Source organism: Carcharodon carcharias, chromosome 6 (assembly GCF_017639515.1).
Source record: "Carcharodon carcharias isolate sCarCar2 chromosome 6, sCarCar2.pri, whole genome shotgun sequence".
NCBI classification, from domain to species: domain Eukaryota; kingdom Metazoa; phylum Chordata; class Chondrichthyes; order Lamniformes; family Lamnidae; genus Carcharodon; species Carcharodon carcharias.
In genome coordinates this window covers 80004011-80031828 of record NC_054472.1, presented here as the reverse complement: position 1 = coordinate 80031828, position 27818 = coordinate 80004011, and the positions used below count along the sequence as shown (strand labels likewise).

The window sequence follows — 27818 nt, the reverse complement described above, 5'->3', positions numbered from 1 at the left end:
GGAGTTGCAGTACTGGTTAAAGAGGAAATTAAATCAATAGTGAGGAAAGATATTAGCTCCGACAATGTGGAATCTATATAGGTACAGCTGAGAAACACTAAGCGACAGAAAACATTAGTGGGGGTTGTATATCGACCTCCAAACTGTAGTGGTGATGTTGGGAATGGCATTATACAGGAAATTAGAGACGCATGCAATAATCTGTGATTATGGGTGACTTTAATATGCATATAGATTGGCCAAATCAAATTAGTAACAATACCGTAGAGGAGGAATTCCTGGAGTGTATACGGGATGTTTTTCTGGACCAATACGTTGAGGAACCGACTAGAGAACTAGGTCTCCTCTACATTGGAGAGACCAAACACAGACTGGGTGACCACTTTGCGGAACACCTTCAGTCTGTCCGCAAGCATTACCCAGAACATCCTGTCGCTTGCCATTTCAACACACCACCCTGGTCTCATACCCACATGTCTGTCCTTGGCTTGCTGCAATGTTCCAGTGAAGCTCAACACAAACTGGAAGAACAGCACCTCATCTTCCGACTAGGCACTTTACAGCCTTCCGGACTTAATACTGAGTTCAACAATTTCAGATCACGAACTCTCTCCTCCATCCCCACCCCCTTTCCGATCCCCCTTTTTCCAATAATTTATAATTTTTTAAAAAATATATTTTTGTTTTCCCACCTATTTTTAAACTTATTTCAATCTATTGTTTTATTTCCACCTTGTAGCCCATTTCGATCCTTTCCCCCCACCCCACCCCCAGTAGGGCCATTTGCCACTAGCTTTTTCTGCTTGCTACCCTTAATGTCCCCATTAGCACATTCCTTATATATCACCACCATCAGCACCCTTTTGTTCTTTTGTCTATGTCATCTTTGGCAATCTCTTCTTTGCCTCCACCTATCACTGGCCCCCTATCCAGTCTACCTGTCCCACCCCCCTCTACCAGCTTATATTTCACCTCATTTCACTATTTCGTTAGTTCTAATGAAGAGTCATACGGACTTGAATCGTCAACTGTGTTCCTCTCCGCAGATGCTGTCAGACCTGCTGAGTTTTTCTAGATATTTTTGTTTTTGTTAGATAACAGGCCAGCCTAGACTGGGTATTGTGTAATGAGAAAGGAATAATTGGCAATCTACGTGTGCGAGGCCCCTTGGGGATGAGCGACTATAATATGATAGAATTCTTCATCAAGATGGAGAGTGGCGTTGTTGATTCTGAGATTTGGGTCCTGAATCTTAATAAAGGAAACTACCATGGTATGAGGTGCAAGTTTGCTATGACGGATTGGGAAATGTTACTTAAAGGGATGACGGTGGATAGGCAATGGCAAACACTCAAAGAGCGCATGTGTGAACTGCAACAATTGTTTATTCCTGTCTGGCGCAAAAGTAAAACAGGAAAGGTGGTCAAACCATGGCTTATAAGGGAAATTAGAGATAGTATTAGATCCAAGGAAGAGGAATACAAATTGGCTAAAAAAAACAACAGACCTGAGGATTGGGAGCACTTTAGAATTCAGCAAAGGAGGGCCAAGGGATTGAATAAGAAGGGGAACATAGAGTATGACAGTAAGCTCGCAAGGAACATAAAAACTGACTGTAAAAGTTTCTATCGCTATGTGAAGAGAAAAAGATTGGTGACGACAAATGTAGGTCCCTTACAGTCAGAAACAGGGGAATTTACAATGGGGAACAAAGAAATGGCTGACCAACTAAATACATACTTTGGTTCTGTCTTCACAAAGGAGGACACTAATAACATACCAGAAATGTTGGGGAACACAGGATTTAGTGAGAGGGAGGAACTGAAAGAAATCAGTATTAGTAGGGAAATGATGTTGGGGAAATTGATGGGACTGAAGGCCAATAAATCCCCAGGGCCTAATAATCTACATCCCAGAGTACTTAAGGAAGTGGCCCTAGAAATAGTGGCTGCATTGGTGGTCATCATCCAAGGTTCTATAGACTCTGGAACAGTTCCTACAGATTGGAGGGTAGCTAATGTAACCCCAATATTTAAAAAGGGAGGTAGAGAGAAAACAGGGAATTATAGACCAGTCAGCCTGACATCGGTAGTGGGGAAAATTGTACAGTCCATTGTAAAAGACTTAATAGCTGAGCACATGGAAAACAGTGGCAGAATTGGCAGAGTCAGCATGGATTTATGAAAGGGAAGTCATGCTTGACAAATCTATTGGAATTTTTCGAGGATGTAACTAGTAGAGTTGATGAGGGGAAGCCAGTGGATGTGGTTTATTTGGACTTTCAGAAGTCTTTCAAAAAAGTCCCACATAAGAGATTGGCGTATAAAATTAAACGTATGGGATTGGGGGTAGTGTATTGAGATAGATAGAAAACTGGTTGGCAGACAGGAAACAAAGAGTAGGAATAAACGGGTCTTTTTCCAAATGGTAGGCAATGACCAGTGGGGTGCTGCAGGGATCGGTGCTGGGACCTCAGTTATTCACAATATATATTAATGATTTAGATGAGGGAATTAAATGTAATATCTCCAAATTTGCAGATGACACAAAGCTGGGTGGGAGGGTAAGCTGTAAGGAGGATATAGAGATGCTTCAATGTGATTTGGACAAGCTGAATGAGTGGGCAAATGCATGGCAGATGCAGTATAATGTGGATAAATGTGAGGTTATCCACTTTGGAAGCAAAAACAGGAAGGCAGATTATTATCTAAATGGCTACAAATTGAGAGAGGGGAATGTGCATCGAGACCTGCGTGTCCTTGTACACCAGTTGCTGAAGGTAAGCATGCAGGTGCAGCAGGCGGTAAAGAAGGCAAATTGTATGTTGGCCTTCATAGCCAGAGGATTCGAGTACAGGAACATGGATGTCTTGCTGCAATTGTACAGGGCCTTGGGGAGACCACACCTGGAATATTGTGTGCAGTTTCGGTCTCCTTATCTGAGGAAGGATGTACTTGCTATAGAGGGAGTGCAGCGAAGGTTTACCCGAATGTTTCCTGGGATGGTGGGACTGACATATGAGAGATTGAGTCGGTTAGGATTATATGTGCTGGAGTTCAGAAGAATGAGGGGGATCTCATAGAAACCTATAAAATTCTAACAGGACTAGATAGGGCGGATGCAGGAAGGATGTTCCCGATGGTGGGGGAGTCCAAAGCCAGGGGTCACAGTCTGTGGATACGGAGTAGACCATTTAGGACTGAGATGAGGAGAGGTTTCTTCACCCAGAGACTGGTGAGCCTGTGGAGTTCGTTACAACAGAAAGTAGTTGAGGCCAAAACATTGTATGTTTTCAAGAAGGAGTTGGATACAGCTCTTGGGGCAAAAGGGATCAAAGGATATGGAGAGAAAGCGGGAGCAGGCTATTGAGTTGGATGATCAGCCATGATCATAATGGATGGTGGAGCAGGCTCGAAGGGCCGAATGGCCTACTCCTGCTCCTAGTTTCTATGTTTCTATGCTAGACAGCGAACAGCCATGGCTCACTGACGCTCCTGAGCAGTGTGTGCGGGAGCTCCAGCAGCCCCTTCTTCATGAGGTTGCGGCTCCTGCCTTTGCGCGGCCAGGAGCCTGAGTCGCTCTCTCCTTCACCTTCTTCGCTCTCTGTAGGCCATCAGGCATACAGCTAGGTCACCAGGATCCATGATCCTGACGTGTTCTTCCTGCAGCATAGAAAGAGAGAGAGAGAGGCATGGTTAGCATGGGTGTACTAAGCATATTTTCCTGGCCCTGTGTGACTGCCCCTTAACACTTCCTGGGAAGTGCTGGCTACCCCTCGGATAGCCACAGATGAATGCGCTGCATGGCTGCCTTGTCAACCTGCGACATGGCGGAAACTGGTCCAAACTGGGATGCTGGGATTACAAGGGACTGTGAGCGCCTCCAACAGTGACTGCAATATGGCCAGCATTGGCAAGGAGATTGTACAACTTGTGCAGTCCACCTGCTGCGCGGTCCAGTAAAGTGGTCACAGACTTGCGGTCTGTGCCAGGGTGGTGGGGGGGTAAGGTCTGGAGGGCTTCGTGGCACATTGGTGCCACTGCATTGCTTGCGTGGGAGGGCAGGCTAGGGGCCCAACCCCAATTATCTAACTATGGCTGTGCCCGAACTGTCTCAGTTGCAGGGGGATGGTCAATTTATACAGAGGTCCTTACTGTGTCGCCACTTCCCTTGCCTACTCTGCCCCCTATTTTGATAGCTTGTGCGCGGGATCCAATGCCAGGGCAGCAATTGCCCCGGACACCCACATCCTGAATACAGTCGTCCCCAAGGCCAGGCAGCAGTTGCTCCCAGACACCACCCCACCCGCCCCCATTCCCCCCAACGACTACAGTCACCTCCGGGCCCGGGCAGCACTTCTACCTGGCCTCCCGGTGCCCCTGAAGCCTGCAGAGCAACAGGTGACCCTGGTGAGCTGTGGAAAACAATGCTGTTCACTCACCTCAGTTCCCCCAAAGTGAAGGCCACCATGTGCACATCGCCTGTGTACCGTTGTGAAGCACTTCGCCATGTTTTTCCGCCAACGTAGACGGACGATCCAGCAGGGGTCTAGAGCATGGTGGGATGGTCTTTTGATGAGATGCTGATGTATTACAATGAGCTCCCTGCCGACCATCAGTGGGAAATGTGGCCCGTCATCGGCAGGCTGAGTAGACGATTGCGATCTGCCTTCCCACCACCGTGAACTACATTGTGCCATATTGTCCGTGCCCGCCACCTGCCAGCAGGCACGGAAAATTCCACCCACTAGTTAGGTCTCAGCTAGAGCATTGTGTACAGTTCTGGGCACCACACTTTAGGAAGGATGTGAATGTATTGGACAGTGCAGAGAGGTTTACAAGAATGGTTCCGCGGATGAGAAACCTCAGTTATGAAGACAGATTGGAGAAATTTGGACTGTTCTCCTTGGAGAAGAGAAGGCTAAGAGGAGATTTGATAGAGGTGTTCAAAATCATGAGGGGCTGGACAGAGCAGTTAGAGAGAAAGTGTTCCTGCTCGTAAAAGGATTAAGAACAAGAGGACACTGATTTAAAGTGATTTTCAAAAGAAGCAAATGCCATGCAAGAAAAAACTTTTTCACACTGCAAGTGATTTGGGTCTGGAATGCATTGCCTGGAAGTGTGGTGGAGGCAGGTTCACTTGAGGCAGTGGGTGATTACTTGAGTAGAAACAATGTGCAGGGTTACGGGGAAAAGGCAGGAGAATGGCACTGAGTCATAATGCTCATTCGGAGAGCCGGTGCAGACACAATGGACCAAATAGCCTCCTTCTGCACCGTAACAATTCTGTCGTTCTGTGAAATGGAACTCATTTTGGAATAGTGTGAGGTAAGGCATTTGGGGAAAATTAACAAGGCAAGGGGATACACAATACATAATAGAATACTGAGAAGTGTAGAGGAAAAGAAAGGCCTTGGAGTACATGTCCACAGACTCCTGAAGGTAACAGCAGGGATAGATAGGATGCTTAAGAAGACAGGCTGGGTACTTTCCTTTATTTGCCGAGGCAGAGAATATAAGAGCAAGAAGGTTTTGCTAGAACTGGATAAAACTCTAGTTAGACCACAGCTAGAGTAGGCACCATGTCCTGGGTTGCATCTTCTTCCTTGGTAAAGACAAATGCAAAGTGTTCATTTTATACCTAAGCCATTCCCTTGCCTCCATGTATAAAACCTCTTTTTGGTCACTAATCAGCCCTACTCCTCCTTTTACCATCCTTTTACAATTTACATGCCCATAGAAAACTTAGTGATTGCCTTTTATGTTAGCTGCCAGTCTCTTTTCATACTCCCTCTTTTCTTCTCATATTTGCCTTATCACTTCTCCTCTGAAACTTCCGTATTCAGCCTGGTTTTCAATTGTATTTACTTCCTGAAACCCGTCATAAGCACACCTTTTCTTCCTTGTCTTAATTTCTACCTCCTTTGTCATCTAAGGAGCTCCAGATTTGTTTGCCCTACCTTTCCTTTTTGAGGGAATGTAGCTTGACTGTGTCCGAACCATCTCTTCTTTGAAGGTAGCCCATTGATAAGCTACCATTTTTCCTGCCAACCTTTGGCTCCAATTTATTTGGCTCAGGTCTGTTCTTACCCAATGAAGTTGGCTTTCCCCCAGTTAATTACTCTTACTCTGCATTGTTCATTGTACATTTCCATAGTCATCCTAAATCTTCTGATACAATGATCCCTGTCCCTTGAATGTTCTCCCCCTGACACTTGGTGTACTTAGCCCAGCTCATTCTCAAGAAACAGGTCCAGCAGTGCCTCCTTTCGTGTTGGACTGGACACATGCTGATGTAGAAAATTCTCCTAAGCACACTTTAGGTGCTCTTGCCCCTCTCTGTCCTTTACAGTACCACTATCCCTGTCTATATTCAGATAATTAAAGTCCCCCATTATAACTACTCTATAATTTTTGCACATCTCTGTAATTTCCTTGCAGGTTTGTTCCTCTACATCCTTCCCACTAGTTGGTCGCCTCTAGACTTCGCCAAGCAATGTAATTGCATATTTTTGCTCCCTACCTCTAGCCAAATTGATTCTGTCCTCGATCCTTTTGCTCTCAGAGCTCTCATTATTTCTCTCACGGTTTTTATAGCCCCTCTGCTCTCGCAACTCTCGCTACTTCTCTCGCTGCTTTTATAGACCCTCTGGTCTCAATAATCCCACTGCATCTTTCACAGTTTTTATAGTCCCTCTGCTCTCAGAACTCTCACCACTTCTCTCACAGTTCTTATAGCCCCTCTGCTCTCAGGAGTCTCGCTGCTTCTCACGCTGTTTTTATCATCCCTCTGCTCTCAGAACTCATGCCACTTTTTGCATTGTTTTTATAGATCCTCCGCTCTCAGAACACTCACTGCTTCTTGCGCTGTTTTTATCACCCCTCTGCTCTCAGAAATCTTACTGCTTGTCTCCCGGTTTTTATAGGTCCCTTGGTATGCATGTCCACCGGTCCCTTAAAGTAGCGGGACAAGTAGATAAGGTGGGTTAAGAAGGCATATTGGATACTTGCCTTTATTAGCCAAGGCATAGAATATAAGAGCAGGGAGGTTATGCTGAAACTATATAAAAGGCTGGTTAGGCCACAGCTAGAGTATTGCGTGCAGTTCTGGAATCCACATTATAGGAAGGAAGTGATTGCATTAGGGAGAGTGCAAGAGGAGATTTACCAGGATGTTGCCTGGGCTGGAGAGTTTTAGTTACAAGGAGAGATTGGTTGGACTGGGGTTATTTTCCCTGGAGCAGAGGAGATTGAGGGGGGACGTGATTGAGGTGTATAAAATTATGAGGGGAACAGATAGGGTAGACAGGAAGGAACTTTTCCCCTTAATGGAGGGATCAATAACCAGGGGGCATAGATTTAAGGTAAGGGGCAGGATGTTTAGAGGGGATGTGAGGAAGAACTTTTTCACCCAGAGGATGGTGCGAATCTGGAGCTCACTGCCTGAAAGGGTGTTAGAGGCAGAAACCCTCATAATACTTAGAAGAATTTGGAAGTGCACTTGCGATGCCATGGCATACAAGGCTATGGGCCTAGTGCTGGAAAATGGGATTAGAATAGTTAGGTACTGGTTTGACCGGTGCAGACTTGATGGGCCAAAGGGCCTTTTTCTGTGCTGTAGACCTCTATGATTCTATGCTCTCAGAACTCTCGCCACTTCTCTTGCTGCTTTTTTCGACCCTCTGCTCTCAGAATGCTTGCCACTTCTCTCACGGTTTTTGTAGCCCATCCATTCTCAGAACTCTCCCCAATTCTTTCACGGTTTTTATACCACTCTGCTCTCAGAACTCTTGCCACTTCTCGCGCTGTTTATATAGCTCCTCCGCTCTAAGAACTCTCGCCAATTCTTTTGCTGTTATTAAAGCCCCTCCGCTCTCAGAACTCTCACTGCGCCTTGCCCTGTTGTTGTGGCCCCTGTACTCTCCTGCATTTGGACTACAACAATGGATTTCAGCACCTGGGCAACAGGCAGAAAAAAGATTGACAGGTTTTCTATCCCTGATCTCGATCAAGAAAAGGTCCAGGTTCAGCTGCGAAAAGCCTGCTGGCAATCATTTTCTAGACTTACACAAGAAAATGGCCACTTGAGCGATGTATCAGAGTGCTGCCCACATTTATTGAATTTACCACTGTCAGGACCAAACGCTATAGTGCAAAATGTAAGAAACTTGGGGGAAAACAATTCTATGGTAGAAACATACGCTGTTAAATCTCCAACACTTTTAAGACAGGATGACTTATGAAACTAATGCAGATAATATAGATTCAGTTCCAACTGATTGAAAAGTATTTACCTGAGGTGCCTTTTCTGGAATAGGCTCATCACGAAGAGTTAGAAGGGCTTTCATAGCAGCATTATGTCTAGCAGCTTGACGGGTCCTTCCTTCTCCAATAAATTCTGTATTCCCCACAAGCAGCTGGACGTAAAATAATTTGGGAGTTGGATAATGGTACCTGTGTTGAGCAGGAGCCAACAACCATATTTAGACATGAGAATAATTCACCTTATGTTTGTTAACAATGATCACTTTATTTCACCACGCAGCTCTTGTGAATTCTGAGACAATTAACAATTAAACAAAAGCTAGCTATTGCCAGCTGGTCTTGTACTTGTAACTGCAAATAAAACAGAGCATTTACTGGGATGCTGGAAGGAGGGCGTTTCCAAGCTTGGCCAAGTTGTCACGGAGATAGCTAGTGGGGAACGAGCATTTCCCCCATATGGAGGAAGGTAAATTAAAAAAAAATCAGATGCTGTCACACATCATAAAGAATTAGAAGGGAGCATTGAATGGAATTCAAAACATCTTTGCCTCAGTGTTGATTTAGTATTTTAACCTGCTTTAACTGTATGGCTCTATTTAAAACATTGCTAATGCTCGAAAATATGTGAAAAACTGATTTGTTACAAAATACCCATTATCTGCACAAAAAAATGGCAGACCTCACCAGCATACAGTGTTATAGCTCAAAATGCTGCTACCAGGCAGATCCTAAATTTGGAAGGAAAGAATGAAAGTACGTAGTTCAGAATGGAAGAGGTGAATCCGGAATATAACAGAAAATCCTGGAATTATTGGATGCTGCAGTGTACATGTTTGGGTGTTAGCGGAGGTGAGGAAACTGAAAGGTCCCTTCAAATGGACAAATTTTCCAGTCTATAACTATCTTGTGAATGTAGGGGCAGAATTCAATGTCCTCCTCCAAGGCAAGTTTGGAAGCAGGGGCAGGGCAATTAATCAGGCGGGGGGGTGTCAGGTGGGGATCCCACCGCCCTCCCAACTCTGCCCCAATTAAGTCCGGGGCGAGAAAGCTCCTGCCCTGCTGCCAATTGAAGCCCTTAAGTGAGCACTTAATGGGACTGCTCCTGCTGGTGCTGCCTGTAATGGATAGCTACCAGCCTCTGATTAGCCAGCAGTTCATGTGGGTTGGGAGATTGCAAGGCTGGGGTTTCCTCTCCTAGGGTCCTTGATCCCAAGGAAGGCCCACCACTGGCCGCTTAAGTGCCTGAGAAGCACTTAATACCAGCAGGCCCTCCCAAAAGGAGGTGACGCAGAGGAAAGCTAGGGGGTGAAGCCCTTGTTGCCTGCATTAAATACCACTCTAGAACTCTATGGCTGTTGTTCACAGTTAAAATGGAGGTGATATGAACGTTTCACAGCCTCATTTCTCGTAACTTACACACCATTGACAAAGTAGCAGCAGTAGTAGAGTTTGCGCTTGGTGCAAATGAAACCTTCAACCTTCTGGTCTACATGCCTCACCCACTTTTACACGTTTAGCCATTTGAACATTGAAAAAACCTACAAACTACAACTTAACCCAGTCAATGATCAAAATAAATATGACAAGTGAAGATGTAAATGTGTCAACATGGTGAAGCTATAACACAGGACTACTTGTGTGCCAAACAGCTTAAGCAGCAAGTGATAGACAGGGCTAAGTGATCCCACAACCAACGGATCAGGTCTAAGCTCTGTAGTCCTGTCAAATCCAGTCGTGAATGGCGGTGGACAATTAAACAACTCACTGGAGGAGGAGGCTCCACAAACATCCCCATCCGCAATGATAGAGGAGCCCAGCACATCAGTGCTGAAGATAAGGCTGAAACATTTGCTACAATCTTCAGCCAAAAATGCTGAGTGGATGCTCCACCTTGACCTCTTCCGGAGTTCCCCAGCATCACAAATGCCAGTCTTCAGCCAATTTGATTCACTCCATGTGATATAAAGAAATGGCTAAAGGCACAGGATACTGCAAAGGCTATGGGCCCTGACAACAATTCGGCAACAGTACTGAAGACTTGTGCTCCAGAACTTGTCACACCCTTAGCCAAGCTGTTCCAGTGCAGCTACAACACTGGCATCGACCCGGCTATGTAGAAAATTGCCCAGGTATGTCCTGTACACAAAGAGCAGGACAAATCCAACCCAGCCAATTACCGCCCTATCAGTCTGTTCTCAATCAACAGTAAAGCAACGGAAGGGATCATCAACAGTGCCATCAAGCGGCACTTGCTTAGCAATAACCTGCTCACTCTCACCCAGTCTAGGTTCCGCCAGGGCCACTCAGTTCCTGACCTCATTACAGACTTGGTTCAAAAATGGACAAAAGAGCTGAACTCCCGAGGTGAGGTGAGAGTGACTGCCCTTGATATCAAGGCAGCATTTGACCGAGAGTGGGCATCAAGGAGCCCTAGCAAAACTGGAGTCAATGGGAATCAGGGGGAAAACTCTCAGCTGGTTGGAGTCTTACCTTGCACAAAGGAAGGTGGTTGTGGTTGTTGTAGGTCAGTCATCTCAGCTCCAGAACATCACTGCAGGAGCTCCTCAGAGTAGCGTCCTTGGTCCAACCATCTTCAGCTGCTTCATGAATGATCTTCCTTCCATCATATGGTCAAAAGTGGGGATGTTCGCTGATGATTGCACAATGTTCAGCGCCATTCGCAATTCCTCAAATACTGTCCAAATGCAGCAAGACCTGTACAACATCCAGGCTTGGGCTGACAAGTGGCAAAGAACGCCACACAAGTGCCAGGCAATGACCATCTCCAACAGTAGAGAATTTATCCATCGTCCCTTGATGTTCAATGGCATTACCATCACTGAACTCCCCACTATCAACATCCTGGAGGTTTCCATTGACCAGTAACTGAACTGGACTAGCCATATAAATACTGTGGCTACAAGAACAAGTCAGAGGCTAGGAATCATGTGATGAGTAACTCGCCTCCTGACTCCCCAAAGCCTGTCCACCGTCTACAAGGCACAAGTCAGGAGTGTGATGGAATATACCCCACTTGCCTCAATGAGTGCAATTCTCACAACACACAAGAAGCTTGACACTGTCCAGGACAAAGCAGCCTGCTTAATTGGCACCACTTCCACAAACATTCACTCCTTCCATCACCAACACACAGTAGCAGCAGGGTGTATTATCTGCAAGATGCATTGCAGGAATTCACCAAGGCTCCTTCGACAGCATCTTCCAAACCCATGACCACTACCATCTAGAAGGACAAGGGCAGCAGATAGATAGGAACACCACCACCTGGAAGTTCCCCTCCAAGTCACTCACCATCCTGACTTGGAAATATATCGCCATTCCTTCACTGTTGCTGGGTCAAAATCCTGGAACTCCCTTCCTAACAGCACTGTGGGTGTATCTACACCACATGGACTGCAGTGGTTCAAGTAGGCAGCTCACCACCACCTTCTCAAGGGCAACTAAGGACGGGTAATAAATGCTGGCCCAGCCAGCGAAGCCCACATCCCATGGATGAATTTAAAAAATGGAGGATTTTGCTAGAAGTAGTATTAAAACTGCAATCATTGAACTCATGATTTACTTACAAATCTCAAATTAGGTATTGTTACTTATGGTTTATATATTAGGCCTCAAATTGAACATTTCTTGTACTCAGCATGTTCCTGTTACACAGTCATTTTATATTATGCATATGGACCCAAGTTGCCTCTCTGTTGAAATCGCTAAGCTTTAAATGCAATATACACATCCAAAACTCTCTGCTGTCCATAGCCTAATTTGCAAATCCCGTTCACTGTGCTTGCTGTCCTACATTGACTTCCGGGCTGGGAACACATCAATTTTTAAAATTTTCATCCTTGTTTACAAATCCCTTCATGATCTCTCCTGCCTCTCCCCATCTCTACAATGTCTTCCTGCCTACAACCCTCCGGGATTTCTGCACTCCTCCAATTATAGTCCCTGGTCCCTTTTTTCACTCTACCATTGCCAGTTGTGCCTTCAGATGTCAAGATCTGAAGTTATGGAAATCCCTCTCTACACCTTTTGGCCTCTCTACATCTCTCTCCTCTTTTAGTCTGCTCCTTAAAGCCTATCTCTTTGACCAAACTTTTGGCCAGGCATACTGCATAAAAATATTTAAATGTTGACAATTATGTTTAGATTAACATTAAGGCATCAGTGAAGATTGTGGGAGTATCGAAGAAAGCAATCAAGAAGAGATTGAAAAGGTATGGTCATCTGTCACGGAGAGAGAGAGGTGAGGCATGTAATGGAGATGGGACTGCTAGAAGGAGAAGAGTGGGAGACTGACAGGAGGAGACGGAGAAGAATGATCACCCAGCACGGTGGTGACCCCAAGTAAAATGGGGAGATTGGCGAGAAAACGAGGAAAAGGGAGAGAAGGAGGAGAAGTAGAAGGAAGAGAAGGAGGAGGTGAAAGAGGAGGAGAAAGACAGGAAAGAGGAGGAAGAGAAAGAAGAGGAGAAGGAATAAATGGAAGAGATATCATCAATTGCCAGATCTCTGGTTCCCTCTGAGGTGCTAACAAGTTCTTGTCTTATTCTTCAGTTTGTCCAAACTTCATGTCTGTTAACTAGTCAGAACGTTACACCAACAAACATTTATGGTAATATTGGCAATTTTTCTTTTTAAATGCATATCACATTCCTCAATTCTTGACCATTTGTGGCATGCAAAACATTTAGAACGGGTGTTGCGCCAGTGGTTTGAACAGCAGTGTATTTTCAATACAGTGAGATGAAATGTGGTTAACATGCTCATCAGCTGTTGCTTCTCCCAGAAACCAAACAATAAGTGATACATTAGGTAGCCTGGACATTTCAAAAGATATCTCTGGCTTTTGTGTTGGAAAAGCTTTTGATCTCTGTCGGTCTGAAAAAAGCACAAGCTTTTGAAAATAAGAGCACAAACTCCAATAGGTACTCGGGCTTCTGGAACCAGGAAGTTGCACAAACAGGCAGCAAAAGACATTGGATTACAGGGATATTGGTTCCGACCTAGGTAGTAAGACAGGACACCGGCGGATTATTTTGTTTAGGTTAAATAAGGTGCCTTGCCAAAGTGGGGAAGTATTGTTTTGCATATTATTACGCAAAGGGAAGTTATATTGTTATATCTGACAACATATAATCTATGGGCTGTATTACAAAATGCAGACTGCAGTAGACCTTGCATTTTTATTCTGTAAATTAAGAAGACCTGCATTTTGCAACATATTGCAATTACTTGTATACTGAAATGTTCATAATTGTGCAGTCCTTTTATTATTTTATAGTTTACTTTTATTTTGATGACTGTCTATATCTGTTATGAATTATGATCACTTGTTTTATTTGTTTCATCATCACAATTCGGCCTTGATGAATGTTCAATAAACCAATTATCCATCTGGTTAAGTGAATCTGATGATAACTGCTGCACTGTAGATTCATCATAACTATGAAATAAAGCAGCTTAATGATTCAAACAAAGCATCGCCTCACCTAGTTTAACTGAAATCTGCCTTCAGCGAGATTGAAGAGATAGTGTGCGAAAGACACAAATATCCAGATAACAAAAGGGGATTATTGTTACATTCTCGAGTTATACTATTGTACAAGTAGTATAGGACAGTGTGAGTCAACGCCCACTGAATACGATGCTTAGATCATTTAAGGGAGTGACTGGCATCACTGAACTTGAGAGGAATGTAATAGGACTGAATTTGTTACAGGTGCTTTCTTTAAATTTCAAGTCAACCTAAAGAAAGTCTATAAACTATTCTAGTGTTTCACATTCTGAAAAATACTCTCATACTCTGATGATATTGGCACAAGTAACCAACTCTGAAATCAGGTGCAATGTGACCTGTGTTGCCTTATACAGGAATTCTAAATCACAATACAAAAGTAAGCTGGCTCATGTTAGGAACACATTTCACACAGTTGTAAATTTTAATAATGCAGCACCTCAGTGGTGTCTCCAAGCCGAATCCATGTACTTTACCCACTTTCCAGTACACCTAAATTTTAATATAGATCTTAAAATTATAAATTCAGCATTTTAGGATATTAATTTGTTTATACAGATGAGCTATGCAAAAAAACTTGAATTCCTGTGAATTCCTACTTTTAGAGCAGTTATCATGATTGGAAAAAGTCCACTGTTCTGTTCTTGAGCTAAACATCAATTTTGGTAACTGGCTTTGGACCTGCAATTTCTGAATTTTCCGCCCAACCCTATTATAGAGTCAAAATCCTTTCCAAATCTGTGTGTTGTTCATTTTCACACTTACATTCATTTTTTCAATGGAGAATTGCAATGATTACATTAAACTCTTGTGAAAACAACTGTCACTGTACTAATTATCAGTATTAGTCATATATTTAATTGTAAATACCAGTACAAATTTTATGCTGTTATAATTCAGGTTAATCATTTCTAAAAGCTCATTATAAGCTAGCTTGCCTGAAAGAGTCCTTTAATGGTGCATATGTGGGTGAGAGATCACTATACAGAACTCATTCAAAACAATCTTTTTACATGCTCCTCATATTGACTGCTATTGTACTCAAAGCGAATGAACACATAAACCAAAAAAGCATCAATTAACTTTTATTTTCTGAGTCAATTTGAAGGTTAAAAATAAAAACACACACATATAAAAAGCACTATGAAAATAGAATTCATAATCTTAAGAGTATAATTAGTTTCTCAATGTCTAACCCTTTTGTGATAATTAAACACTGTAAGTGACAGTCTAACCTTCAAAAATAGTAAGCTTTTGTTGTCTTCAGGATGCATAAATAAGTCATAAAGACTGTGAAAACACAACATGCAGTATGAAATCATTCACTTTTCTCAGCTGCTGTTTAGGTCTTAATTTTATTTTTTGGTTAATGTTTCTCAGTGTTGTCACTAAGATTTCTACTTTGCACATGAATAATTTTTGGAAGAAGCATCTTGAGCTATAAAATGCCAGGGTGAAATACTGCTCACTTTGTGTGTCTTTTACATGGCTGTGCTAGGAGCAATTAGGTGATTAACTCATTTATACATGTAACTCTTTCGAGTACAAACCCGTTTCCATCTGTTTCAGATGAAGTTACATTGTTTCATAGTTTGCCATTGTGAGATTTGAACTCTTGATCTTGGGGTTACAAACCCAGTACCATAACCACTTGGCTATTTAGGCCAAGCTCTCATTTATACATGTAGATGTCTCTGACAGCAAGGGTAATTAGGAATGGGCAACAACTGCTGGCCTAGCCAGCAATACCCACATCCCACAAAAGAATAATTAAAAAAAAATGCTGCTGGCATCATTTGTGTGGTGCAAATAATCCAACAGTGCCATTACTGGAGCTAGTTCTCCTACATTGCTTCCGACTGGAATTGTTGTTGACCGTAAGCCACACCTGCTAAATGTTGCAACGCAGAGGTTGGTTTGACTATTCTGAAGTCTGGCCACAGTTAACAGCCTACTCACAAAGGCCAGAAATGTGCTTTCAATAGTGCTTACTTGTACAGACCTTCCCTTGACATTGAAGAGCTTGAAATTTGACTGCACTAACTGCATGTGAAATTCACATGTGTAATAGCATTAAAGTTATGCCCTGCAATTCTCTATTGTCAAACACAGACTTCAGTACAAGAGGCAGATTTAGTTGGAAACACACACAATTTCACTGGGGAAAGTGCACAAATATAAAGGGATTAAACAGTACCATGCAAGAACCGTATGGCAGAACATTAAAGCACCCTAGCTTAACTGTGATTTTTCGCATTCAGTGATATGAATGTGCTAAATAAGCCAGACATTGAGGGAAATTATAACCACCACAAAAAGGGCAGATGTAAAAAAATTTAAATCCCAAGCCCACTGATTTCTGGTTTTAATAGACGCAGAAGGATAAGGTGGTGGAGACAGGCAAAAAACATTCTCCAGAGGCCAGCAGCCCCTCAGTGCCATCAGCGCCACTGGGGAGTAGAGGCAGCTACAAACAATGTACCCACCAGAGGCCCAGAATCAGAGAGGGACCCAGACCAAAGGTAAACAAGGGCAGGATGAAAGATGCCGGCTATGTGGTAGACAGGAAAGTCAGAAGAAAGGGTGGGGGTGTGGCTCTCAGTGGGCACCCAATTCCCCTCCTGATGCTGGGTCCCTCCATCAGGCACTGAGTGCCTTTAAATAAGGGACCCTCACTGGTATTCCGCAAGCAAACTCAACAGGTTTTTTTAAAATCGGGCTTCTCGTATGGTGCTTGTCTCACCTATCACTGGTCGAATACCAGCAAGAGTGGGATGAGAAGCTTAAGTGGGCATTAATTGCATATTTTTTTCAGCAATACTCAAAATACATCTGATCATTTTATCAAATTCCTCTTTTAAAAATATCTTTTTTATTTCTTCTTGGGATATGGTTTACATTAGCAAGGTTGCATTTATTGTCCATCCTTAGTTGTTCTGAGGACATTATGGGCTGGATTTTACAGCTCCCCACTGATGTATTCAAAGGCAGGGGGGCTCTTAAAATAAAGCAGGTGGCCTTCCCACCCACCTCCCTGAACTGCCTCCCATATTAAGGTGGCAGGGAAGGCATCAGGCAGCCCCCCTACCTTGAGGCCTCATGAGGCCCTTAAGTGGCCAATTAATGGCCACGTAAAGGCCTCATTCTGCCTCTGCCACGACTTTACGTGAGGCAGGGAAAGGCAGAGGCAAAGCAGGTAACCCAGCAGCTTTCACCGCACAGGCCGCTGTCAGGCAGGAAGGGAGGGGAGCTATCTCCTTTGGGTGGCCCTCTATTCACATTGGAAGCAAGCCCCTCAAGATTGTAACCCCCGCCTTATCACCCCCCACCCCCATCCTACTGCCCCATTTGCTGGGGTTTGCCAGCCAGGCCTGTCCAAAATCCCAGATTTACCTTTAAGTCTGGGCTCCATCAGTCTTCTTCTCTGGGACTGTCTGTAATCCCAACAGTGGCCTCTTGGCATTCCTGGTACTTCAGAGCTGCCGGCCAATTAGAACGGCCAGCAATTCTCTAGGGCGGGACTTCCTCCCAGATGTGGCAGAAGTCTCACTGAAATAACTGCGGCTGCTCCTGGTGTAATATTGCTGTGAGGCAGCCACATGGATGACTTTTCCGTCGGGGATACAGAGAATAAGGTAAAATCCATCCCTATGAGTTAACCATATAGCAAGTGGATACAGTGACTGGTAGGCCAGTCCAGGAGAGGGTCACATGTTGCCTTCCCTGAAGGACTTAAGTGAACCAGCTGAAAATTTACAACCGTCCAGCTGCTTTCATATCAATTCCTAATCCATGCAAAGTTGCTAAAAGAATATTTATCCTAATTTGGAATTTTCTTTTATCTCTCAAATGCATCAGCTATCCAGAATCAAACCTTCTGAATGTACCAAAGTCTTGTATAGCATACATGATCAATTAGGCAGTTTTTATTGCTAATTTTAAAAAGGGGGTTAAAATGGGCCCTGACAATATTACAGCAAAAGAACTGAAGACTTGTGCTCCAGAACTTGCCGTGCCTCTAGCCAAGCTGTTCCAGTGCAGTTACAACACTGGCATCTACCTGGCAATGTGGAAAATTGCCCAGGTGTATCCTGTACACAAAAAGCAGGACAAATCTAACCCGGTCAATTACCGCCGCATTGTCTACCCTCGATCATCAGTAAGGTGATGGAAGGGGTCATCATTAGTGCTATTAAGTGGCAGTTGCTTAGCAATAACCTGCTCACTGATACTCAGTTTGCGTTCTGCCAGGGCCACTCAGCTCCTTATCTCATTACAGCCTTGGTTCAAAAGAGCTGAACAAAAGAGCTGAACTCCAGAGGTGAAGCGAGTGACTGCCCTTGATATCAAGGCAGCATTTGACCAAATGTAGCATCAAGGAGCCCTAGCAAAACGGGAGTGAATGGGAATCAGGGGGAAAACTCTCTGCTGGAGTCATAACCAGCACAAAGGAAGATGGCTGTGGTTATTGGCGGTCAATCATCTCAGTTCCAGGACATCACTGCAGGAGTTCCTCAGGGTAGGGTTCTAGGCCCAACCATCTTCAAGAGCTTCATCAGTGACCTTCCTGCCATCATAAGGTCAGAAGTGGGGGTGGTCGCTGATGATTGCACAATGTTCAGCACCATTTGTGGCTCCTCAGGAACTGAAGCAGTCCATGCCCAAATGCAGCAAGACCTGGACAATATCCAGGCTTGGGCTGACAAGTGGCAAGTAACATTGACATCACACAAATGCCAGGCAATGACTATCTCCAACAAGAGAGAATATAATCATTGGCCCTTGACATTCAATGGCATTACTGTCACTGAATCCACCACTATCAACATCCTGGGGGTTACCAAGGACCAGAAACTGAACTGGACTAGCCATGTAAATATTGTGGTTACAAGAGCAGGTCAGTGGCTAGGAATCCTGTGGCGAGTAACTCACTTCCTGATTTCCCAAAGCCTGTCCACCATCTATAAGGCACAAGTCAGGAGTGTGATGGAATACTCTCCAGTTATCTGGATGAGTGCAGCTCCAACAACACTCAAGAGGCTTGACACCAACCAGGACAAAGTAGCCCACTTGATTGGCACCACATCCACTAACATTCACTCCCTCCACCACCGACAAACAGTGGCAACAGTGTGTACTATCTACAAGATGCACTGCAGGAACTCACCAAGGCTGCTGAAGCAGCCCCTTTCAAACCCATGACCACTACTATCTAGAAGGACAAGGGCAGTAGATACATTGGAAGACTGCCTCCTGGAAGTTCCCTTCCAAGCCTCTCACCATCCTGACTTGGAAATTTATCGCCATTTCTTCATTGTCGCTGGGTTAAAATCCTGGAACTCCCTCCCCAACAGCACTGTGGATGTACCTACACCACAGGGACTGCAGCAGTTCAAGAAGGCAGCTCACCACCACATTCTCAAGTGCAATTAGGGATGGGCAATAAATGCTGGCTAAGCCAGTGACGCCCACATCTGGTAAATGATTTTTTTTAAATCCTAGGTAATTTTAGAGAAAATCATAAAAGTTAGCTTTTTTTGGAACATCAATAAAATTCAAAAAAGGGACCATTGTAAAATCACAACTAAACTAAATGACAACTCAATAATTATTACACCACTTTTATGGGCCTCAATGGCATTTCCTAAAGGAAACAGTTTTATTTTTGAAAAAACAACCAGCTTGTCAAATAATTTGATTTTAAAAAAATCCCACATTTTATTACTGGATTGCATTTTATGACTGGAAAAAATATATATTGTCAAACTCAACCAAAAATAAAATAAAAATTGTTATACAGCTTAAACAACAATGAGTAAGCCGAGAATTTTAAATGATCGTTGTTCTTTGCATTAGTGACATCACACACACTGTATAATGATGCATGCATGAAATGTTCAGCATATACATTACATAAGTGTGCATGATCACAGACCCTTGCACACACATCTTGAGGTCTTGAGGGTATGTAAAGAACAGAGAGTATGCAGGATTTTTTGGGATTCAGATTTATCTGATCCACCAAACTGAAAAATTCCAGTAATTCATCAAGGGGAATTTAAGGATCACCATTCATGTTATTTAACCTTGCTGTTGCACTGATCCTGAGCAACATAATTACATTAAAAGATTCTGAAAAGTTTGCTAACTATCCTAGTGCACACTTGATAACTAGATCTAAACTAAATAGATCATCTGCCCTTGAGGTATATTTTTCTCCATTCGCTGTCAGTAAAAGACAATGCAAGTATAATACAGGCAAACTACTAAGCGGAAGAAAATGTATCCCTATGACCTATTTGAACAATGCCAGAGTGAAAGAGTTCATTACTTATTCACAACAAAGCTACTAACAGTACATGAAGCACAACTTTATGATGCTCAACTGGGATTTGTTTTACTTCCTGTTTGCATTAGGAGCAACTAATGTTGTATTGATGGTCCCTAGTTTTGCTCTTTCCCATAGTGGAAACATTCTTTTGTATCCACTCTATCAAAACCTTTCATAATTTTAAAGACCTCTATTAGGCCACTTCCTCAGCCTTCACTTTTCAAGAGAAAATGGACCCCAGCTTGTTCATCCTCTTCAGCTAGGTATACCGCTGCTTTTCTGGTATCATGCTTATAATTCTTTTTGTTGCACCCTCTTCAGCACCTCTGTCTTATTTTATAATATGGCAATATAATTTTCTCAAAAACTATTTGGGTCTGTTAAGCCAAAAAAAACATATGAATTAAAAAAAACAAAAATTTTCAGCCACGGTTGTTGATAATCAAGAGGTGGTGGGAAGGAATCATACATCAAGGAGATTAGGACATAGCAGCTTTGGCAAGACAAAGCATTAGAAAGAGTATAAGAAAGCGGTAGCATCTGGCATCAAGAGCACAGATAAGTAGAAGGAAGAAAACTGATGCCTCAGGAGCACAAACAATGGGAGGGTAGTGATCCTGAGCAGAACGTAGCAGAAAGTAAGCTGAGCACTAATGCATCGCAGAGGTCAGAAAGGAATAGTGGATAATGCTGGAGGACAGGATTCTGGAGTGCAACAGACCAGATGTGTTAGCCTCCTGGTTACATGGTAACTCCAAGATAGTATAGGGATAATGTTTCTGCCCATCGCTGGACAGAAGTCAAAGTGTGCTGTGCCCATCCAAGTTCTGGTACACATGAACTTTATGTCCCAGGGCATTGCTGCAAATGAAACCTTTAGGCAAGCAGGTTACAGACAGGTTGCTCAATAAACACGCTCATGCTATTTGGAGTACCAGCTTTACTCATTTGATAGCACTTTTACTTCCGTATCAGAATCATTGTAGCTTCAAGCCACACTCCAGGGTTGGAACCCATAATCTACTGACATTGCAGTGCAGTACTATACTAAAGTGATGCTGCATCATTAGAAATGCTAGCCTTTTGAATTGCATCCTAAGCCTTATTAAAGGCCCTGTTTGCCAGTTCTGACAGATGTTAACAATCCCGTGGCATTATCTAAAGAGAAGAGAGCTCCTCCATTATCTTGGATAACATTTTTCCACAAGGAAACAAGTTAACTGTGTATCCACCTTACTGCTGCCTGTGGAATCTTGCTTTACACAAAATGCTTGTTATATTTGCCGATAATAATAACACTCATTGCGCTTCAAAGTAATTAACTGCATGTGAAGTATTTGGGGATTTTAGGATTTGTTAAGGGAAAATCATATTTAAAAAACTTGCTGTAGTTTTATAAAGAGTACCAGAGAGGGTTGATGAGGGTAATGCTGTTGATGTAGTACATGCTCTTCCAAAAGGTGTTTGATAGTGTCGTACAACAGACTTGTGATCAAAGTTAAAGCTCATGGTAAAAAAGAGACAGTAGCAACAGGGGTACAAAATTGGCAGAATGATAAGAAACCGAAATTACTGGTTAATGGATGTTCTTTAGGCTGGAGAAAGATTTATAGTGGAGTTCCCCAGGGGAAACCCTTGTTCTTCTTGATATATATTAATGACATTGGAGTAAAGGGAATAATTTCAAAATTTGCAGACAATACAAAATTTGGAAACATTGGCCAGGATATTGCCATCGGCGTGCGGAGGCGGGCACTAAACGCCGACGCATAAAGTGACGTGCGTCCTGACGTCATCACGCATCATTCCGATATCGCGTTCGGCGGGCGTGTGCCGGAGGTGGCTGCGTGTTCACTGAACTGTCAAAGACCTATTAAGGCCATTAAGAAAGTCATTAACATCACTAACAGCGCTGCCTGTCCAACCTTAAGGTTGGTGGGCAGGTAAAGAGCCCAAGTGGCTTTCGTGTTTTCCAGGAAACCTCATCCACGGACGGGATGAGGTTTCCTGAAGGCTTTATAAAGTTAATAAATAAATTTGGTGAACCTGACAAACATGTCCCAGCTCATGTGACACTATCACATGAGGGGACATGTTTAAATAATTTTTTTTACTTTATTTATAACAAAATTTTTTCATTAACTTGATCTCCCCGAGGTAGCTCCGTGCCTCAGGGAGATTACTGCACTCCTTCACCCATGTAAAATGGCGGCGCGCAGCCAATTGTGGGTGCCGATCGGCTCCACAACCATCTCCACCCGCTCCCGCCCAGCCTACCCAACATAGTTAAGATGCAGCTCATTGTGAATTGTGAGGAGGATAGTGTGGAAGTTCTATAGAGCATAGAGAAGTTGATGGAATGCGCAGACAAGTGGCAGATGAAGTTCAAAGCAGAAAAGTATGAAGTGATTCATTTCAGGTAGAAAGAACATGGAGGGATAATATAAAGGGTACAACTCTAAAGGGGTTGCAGGAGCAAAGGGACCAGGGTGTATATGTGCTTAAGTCATTGATGGTGGCAGGGCACATTGAGAGAGCAGTTAATGAAGAATATAGCATCCTAGGCTTTATTAATAATGGGCATAGACTACAAGAGCAAGGAGATTATGTTAAACTTGTATAGAAAACTTGTTCAGGTTCAACTGGAGTATTGGGTCCTGTTCTGGGGGTTGTATTTTAGGATGTGAAGGTATTAGTGAGAGTGAAAAAAAATTCATGAGAATGGTTCCAGGAATGAGTGACAAAGATAGATTGGAAGCTGGGACTATTGTCCTTGGAGAAAAGAAGGCTGTGAGGAGCTTTGATAGAAGTATTCAAAATTATGAGGGGTCTGGACAGTAGATAGTGAAAAACTGTACCCACTTGTGAAAAGGTTGTGAATGAGAGGGCACAGATTTAAGGTGATTGGTAAAAGCAATGGCAACATGAGCAAAAACTTTTTCACGTAACAAGTGGTTAGGATTTGCAATGCACTGCCTGATAGTGTGGCTGAAGTAGGTTCAATCAAGGCATTCAAAAGGGAATTAGATTGTTATCTAAGAAAGGAGAATGTGCAGGGTTATGGGAAGAAGGCAGGGGAATGGCACTAGGTGAATTGCTCATTCTGACAGCTGATGCAGACACAATGAGCTAAATGGCCTCCTAAGACCATAAGACATAGGAGCAGAAGTAGGCAATTTGGCCCATCGAGTCCGCTCTGCCATTCAATGAGGTCAAGGCTCATTGGTAATCCTCAACTCTACTTTCCTGCCTTTTTCCCATAACTCTTGAATCCCTTACTGATTAAAAATTTGTCTTGAATATAATTAATGACCCAGCCTCTACAGCCATCTGCAGTAAAGAATTCCACAGATTGACTAGCTTCTGAGAGAAGAAATTCCTCCTCATGCCTGTCTAAATTGGGTGACCCCTTACTCTGAAATTATGCCTCTGGTCCTAGACTCTCCCACAAGGGGAAACAACCTCTCAGCATCTACCCTGTCAAGCCCCCTAAGAATCTTATATGTTTCGATAAGGTCACCTTTTAAACTCTATATGAGTACAGGCACAACCTACTCAACCTCTCCTCATAAGAAAATCCTCCCATACCCAGGATCAACCTAGTGAACCTGTTTGGACTACCTCCAATGCCAGTATATCTTTCCTTAGATAAGAGGACCAAAATTATTCACAGTACTCTAGGTGTGGTCTAATTAGTGCCTTGTATAGTTTTAGCAAGACTTCCCTATTTTTATATTCCATTCCCTTTGAAATAAAGGCCAACATTCCATTTGCCTTCCATATTACCTGCTGAACTTGTATGTTAGCTTTTTGTGACTCATGCACGACGACTCCCAAATCCCTCTGTGCTGCAGCTTTTTGCAGTCTTTCTCCATTCAAATAATATTCAGCTCCTCTATTCTTTCTGCCAAAGTCCACAAACTCACATTCTCGCACAATATATTCCATCCGCTAAGTTTTTGCCCAATCACATAATCTGTCTATATCCCTTTGTAGACTCTTTGTGTCATCCTCACCACTTGCCTTCCCACCTATTTTTGTGTCATCCGCAAACTTGCTGATAGTACGTTCACTCCCCTCATCTAAGTCATTATTATATGTCATAAATAATTGTGGCTCCAGCACTGATCCCTGTGGCACTCCATTAGTTACAGGTTGCCATCCTTATCCCAGCTCTCTGTCTTGTATTAGTTAGCTAATCCTCTATCCAGGCTAATATACTATCCAAACACCATGGGATAGCCTTATGTGTGGTACCTTATCAAAGGCCTTTTGGAAATCCAAATATATTACATCCACAGATTCCCCTTTATCTAACCTGCTTGTTACATCCTCAAAGAATTCTAATAAATTTGTCAGGCATGGTTTCCCCTTCATGAAACCATGTTGACTCTACTTGATTATATTATGTATTTCTAAATGCTCTGCTATTACATCCTTCATAATAGACTCTAACATTTTCCCAATGGCAGATGTTAAGCTAACTGGCCTATTGTTACCTGTTTTTTTGTCTCCCTCCCTTTTTGAATAACATTAGCAATTTTCCAAAATCTAAGGATTCTTGGAAGATTACTACCAGTGCATCCACTCTCTCCGTAGCTACTTCCTTTAACATCCGAGGATGCAACCCATCAGGTCCAGGGTACTTATCGGCCTTTAGCCTCATTGGTTTCCTTAGTACTTTTTCTCTAGTGATAGCTATTGTATGTATTTTCTCCCCCACTTTGCCCCTTGATTATTTAGTATTTTTGGGATGATATTAGTGTTTTCTACCGTGAAGACTGATGCAAAGTATTTATTCAACTCCTCTGCCATTTCCTAGTTCCCCATTATTATTTCCCCAGCCTTATTCTCTAAGGCGCCTACGTTCACTTTGGCCTCTCTCTTCCTTTTTATATATTTAAAGAAGCTCCTACTGTCCATTTTTACATTACTTGCTAATTTCCCCTGAAAGTTTATTTTCTCTCTCTTTACTTTTTTGGTCATCTTTTGTTGGTTTTTAAAACTTTCCCAATCCTCTGGCTTACCACTAATCTTTGCCACATTGTATGTTTTTTCTTTCAATTTGACACTATCCTTAACTTCCTTGTTAACCATGGTTGGTTCATCCCTTTCCTACAATCCTTCTTCGCTACTCGGATACATCTTTGTTGTGAGTCATGAAGTATTTTCTTAAACATCTGCCATTGTTCATCAACCATCTTGTCTGCTAAACTCCTTTCCCAGTCCACTCCAGCCAACTCTGCCCTCAGTCCTTTGTAATTACCCTTATTTAAGTTTAGCACAGTTGTTTCCAACCCAAGTATCTCACTCTCAAGCTGAATGCTAAATTCTACCATGTTAGGATCATTTACTCTGAGATCATTTATTAAACCTGCCTCATTACAGATTACCAGATCCAAAATAGCCTGATGCCTGGTTGGATCCACAACATATTGTTCTAGGAAACTGTCTCAAATACGTTCTATGAATTCTTGCTCGTGGCTACGTCAGCCAATTTGATTTTCCCAATCTACATGAAGATTAAAGTCACCAATGATTAATGTTCTGCCTTTTTTACATGCCCTCATTATCTCCTCATTTATGCTCTGTCCTGCAGTATGGCTTCTGTTAGGGCGCCTATAGACTACTCCCACCAGTGTCTTCTTCCCCTTGTTATTTCTTACCTCCACCCATATGGACTCTACGCTTCTAATCCAACATCATTTCTTGCTATCGTACTTATTCCATCTTGTACTAACAAAGCTACCCCACCACCCTTTCCTTCCTGCCTGTCCTTTCGAAAAGTCACATACCCCTGAATGTTTAGTTCCTAGCTTTGATCTCCTTGTAACCATGTCTCTGTAATGGCTATAAGACCGTAGCCATTAACCTCTATATTTGCCGTTAACTCATTTATTTTGTTCCAAATACTATGTGCATTTAAGTAAAGAGTCATTAATTTTGCCTTCTTACCACTTTTTCCCCCTTTGACCCTATTTGCTGCTTTTTCTTTGTACACATTGTCCCTTCCTGTCACACTCTGGGTGTCATTACCTAAATAGCTGCCCTGCAATGCTGCCATATCCTTTTGCTTCATAAGCCTACTTATCCCCTCTCCAGAACCCTCTCTCCCTCTATTTACTTTAAAGCACTAGTTATTCAGTTTGCCAGGACATTGGTCCCAGCACAATTCAAGTGAGGCCTGTCCCACCAGAACAGCTCCCTTCTACCCCAGTGCTGGTGCCAGTGCCTCATAAACCAAAACCCATTCCTCGCGCGCCAATCTTTAAGCCACACATTTAACTCTTTGACTTTATTTACTCTATGCAAGTTTGCCCGTGGCTCAGGTAGTAATCCCGAGATTATTACCTTGGAGGTTCTGCTTTTTAAGTTAGCTCCTAACTGTTCAAATTCTGTCAGCAGAACCTCCTTTCTTGTTCTATCAATGTCGTTAGTACCAACATGTATGATGACAACTGGATCCCTCCCCTCCCACTCCAAGTTCCTCTCCAGCCCTGAGGAGATGTCGTTAACTCTGGTACCGGGCAGGCAACACAGCCTATGGGACTCATGCTCATGGCTGCAGAGAACAGTATCTATGCCCCTAATTATACTGTCCCCACCACTGCTACATTCCTATTTCCTCCCCCCACTTGAATGGCTCTCTGTACCACGGAGCCGTAGTCACTTCGCTCATCCTCCTTGCAGTCCCTGCTCTCATCCACACAAATTGCAAGAACCTTGAAACTGTTGGACAATTGCAGGGACCGAGGATCCTTGAATGTTATCCTCGGGTCACCATATCTGTCTCACCAATAGTCAAACCTTCCTGTCCATGATCATAGACCAAATTTGAACGATCTACACCGAGGGGTGTGACCACCTCCTGGAGTAAAGTGTCTAGGTAATTTTCCCCCTCCCTGATGTGGCACAATGTCTACAGTTCGGACTCCAGCTCCTTAATTTGGATCTGAAGTTCCTCAAGCTACAAACACTTACTACAGATGTGTTAGCTCTGGATCACCATTGTGCCCAACAGCCCCACACACTGCAGCAGCAACACATCACCTGTCCTGCCATCATGATTGTATTTAATTTAATTTATTAATTAATTACCCTAGTATCCCTCGCTCTTTACACTTTATCGTAATTAATTTTTTACACCAGTATCGATCTGATACTTAAACTATTGTTAAGAAAAAGAGAAAAAAATACAGAGACCTTAAAACAAACTAAAGACTTTTACTTCAAAGACTAGAAATACTCACCAATCCTACTCACCAATCAGCTGCCTTCCTTGCACTTGTGTCACGTTGTGGTTTGTGATGTCACTCCATCGCTGGTCTCAATGCCTCTCGATCCACACCTTTTATCCTCTCCCGCTCACCTCTCGCTTAAAATATACTATTTTGAGCCCAACAACTGCACGCACTCAGTCCACTTGAATGCATTTGAACTCCTTTGAGTTCTTCTGTGATCCTGGGACACTTTTTGAGATATAGCATAAATGCATTTGGCTGGTTTTAGAAAACACAGGCATTGCATTTGTTGCAATTATAATTGTCTCTTAATTGTTAAAAGTTAGGCAAAAACTACTGAAGTATTACACATTAGTTGCTATTTGCAAGTTAACTTTTAATTATGAATTTAGGTTCATTAAAAGTTGCTCTACAAAGTTAAAGTTCCAAATGTGTGTTGTGGTATTCTC

At 43.0% G+C, this 27818-nt stretch overlaps 1 protein-coding gene across 3 annotated transcripts in view; it reads right to left on the bottom strand.

The window, feature by feature from the left end:
* Window positions 1-27818, bottom strand: part of stau2 (staufen double-stranded RNA binding protein 2) — a 536959-nt gene that overhangs the window by 325406 nt on the left and 183735 nt on the right. For all 3 annotated transcript variants that reach the window (XM_041189442.1, XM_041189443.1, XM_041189444.1), the window contains exon 6: window positions 8294-8453. In XM_041189442.1, coding sequence (XP_041045376.1) covers window positions 8294-8453 — 160 coding nt within the window. The remainder of the gene's footprint in view (window positions 1-8293; window positions 8454-27818) is intronic.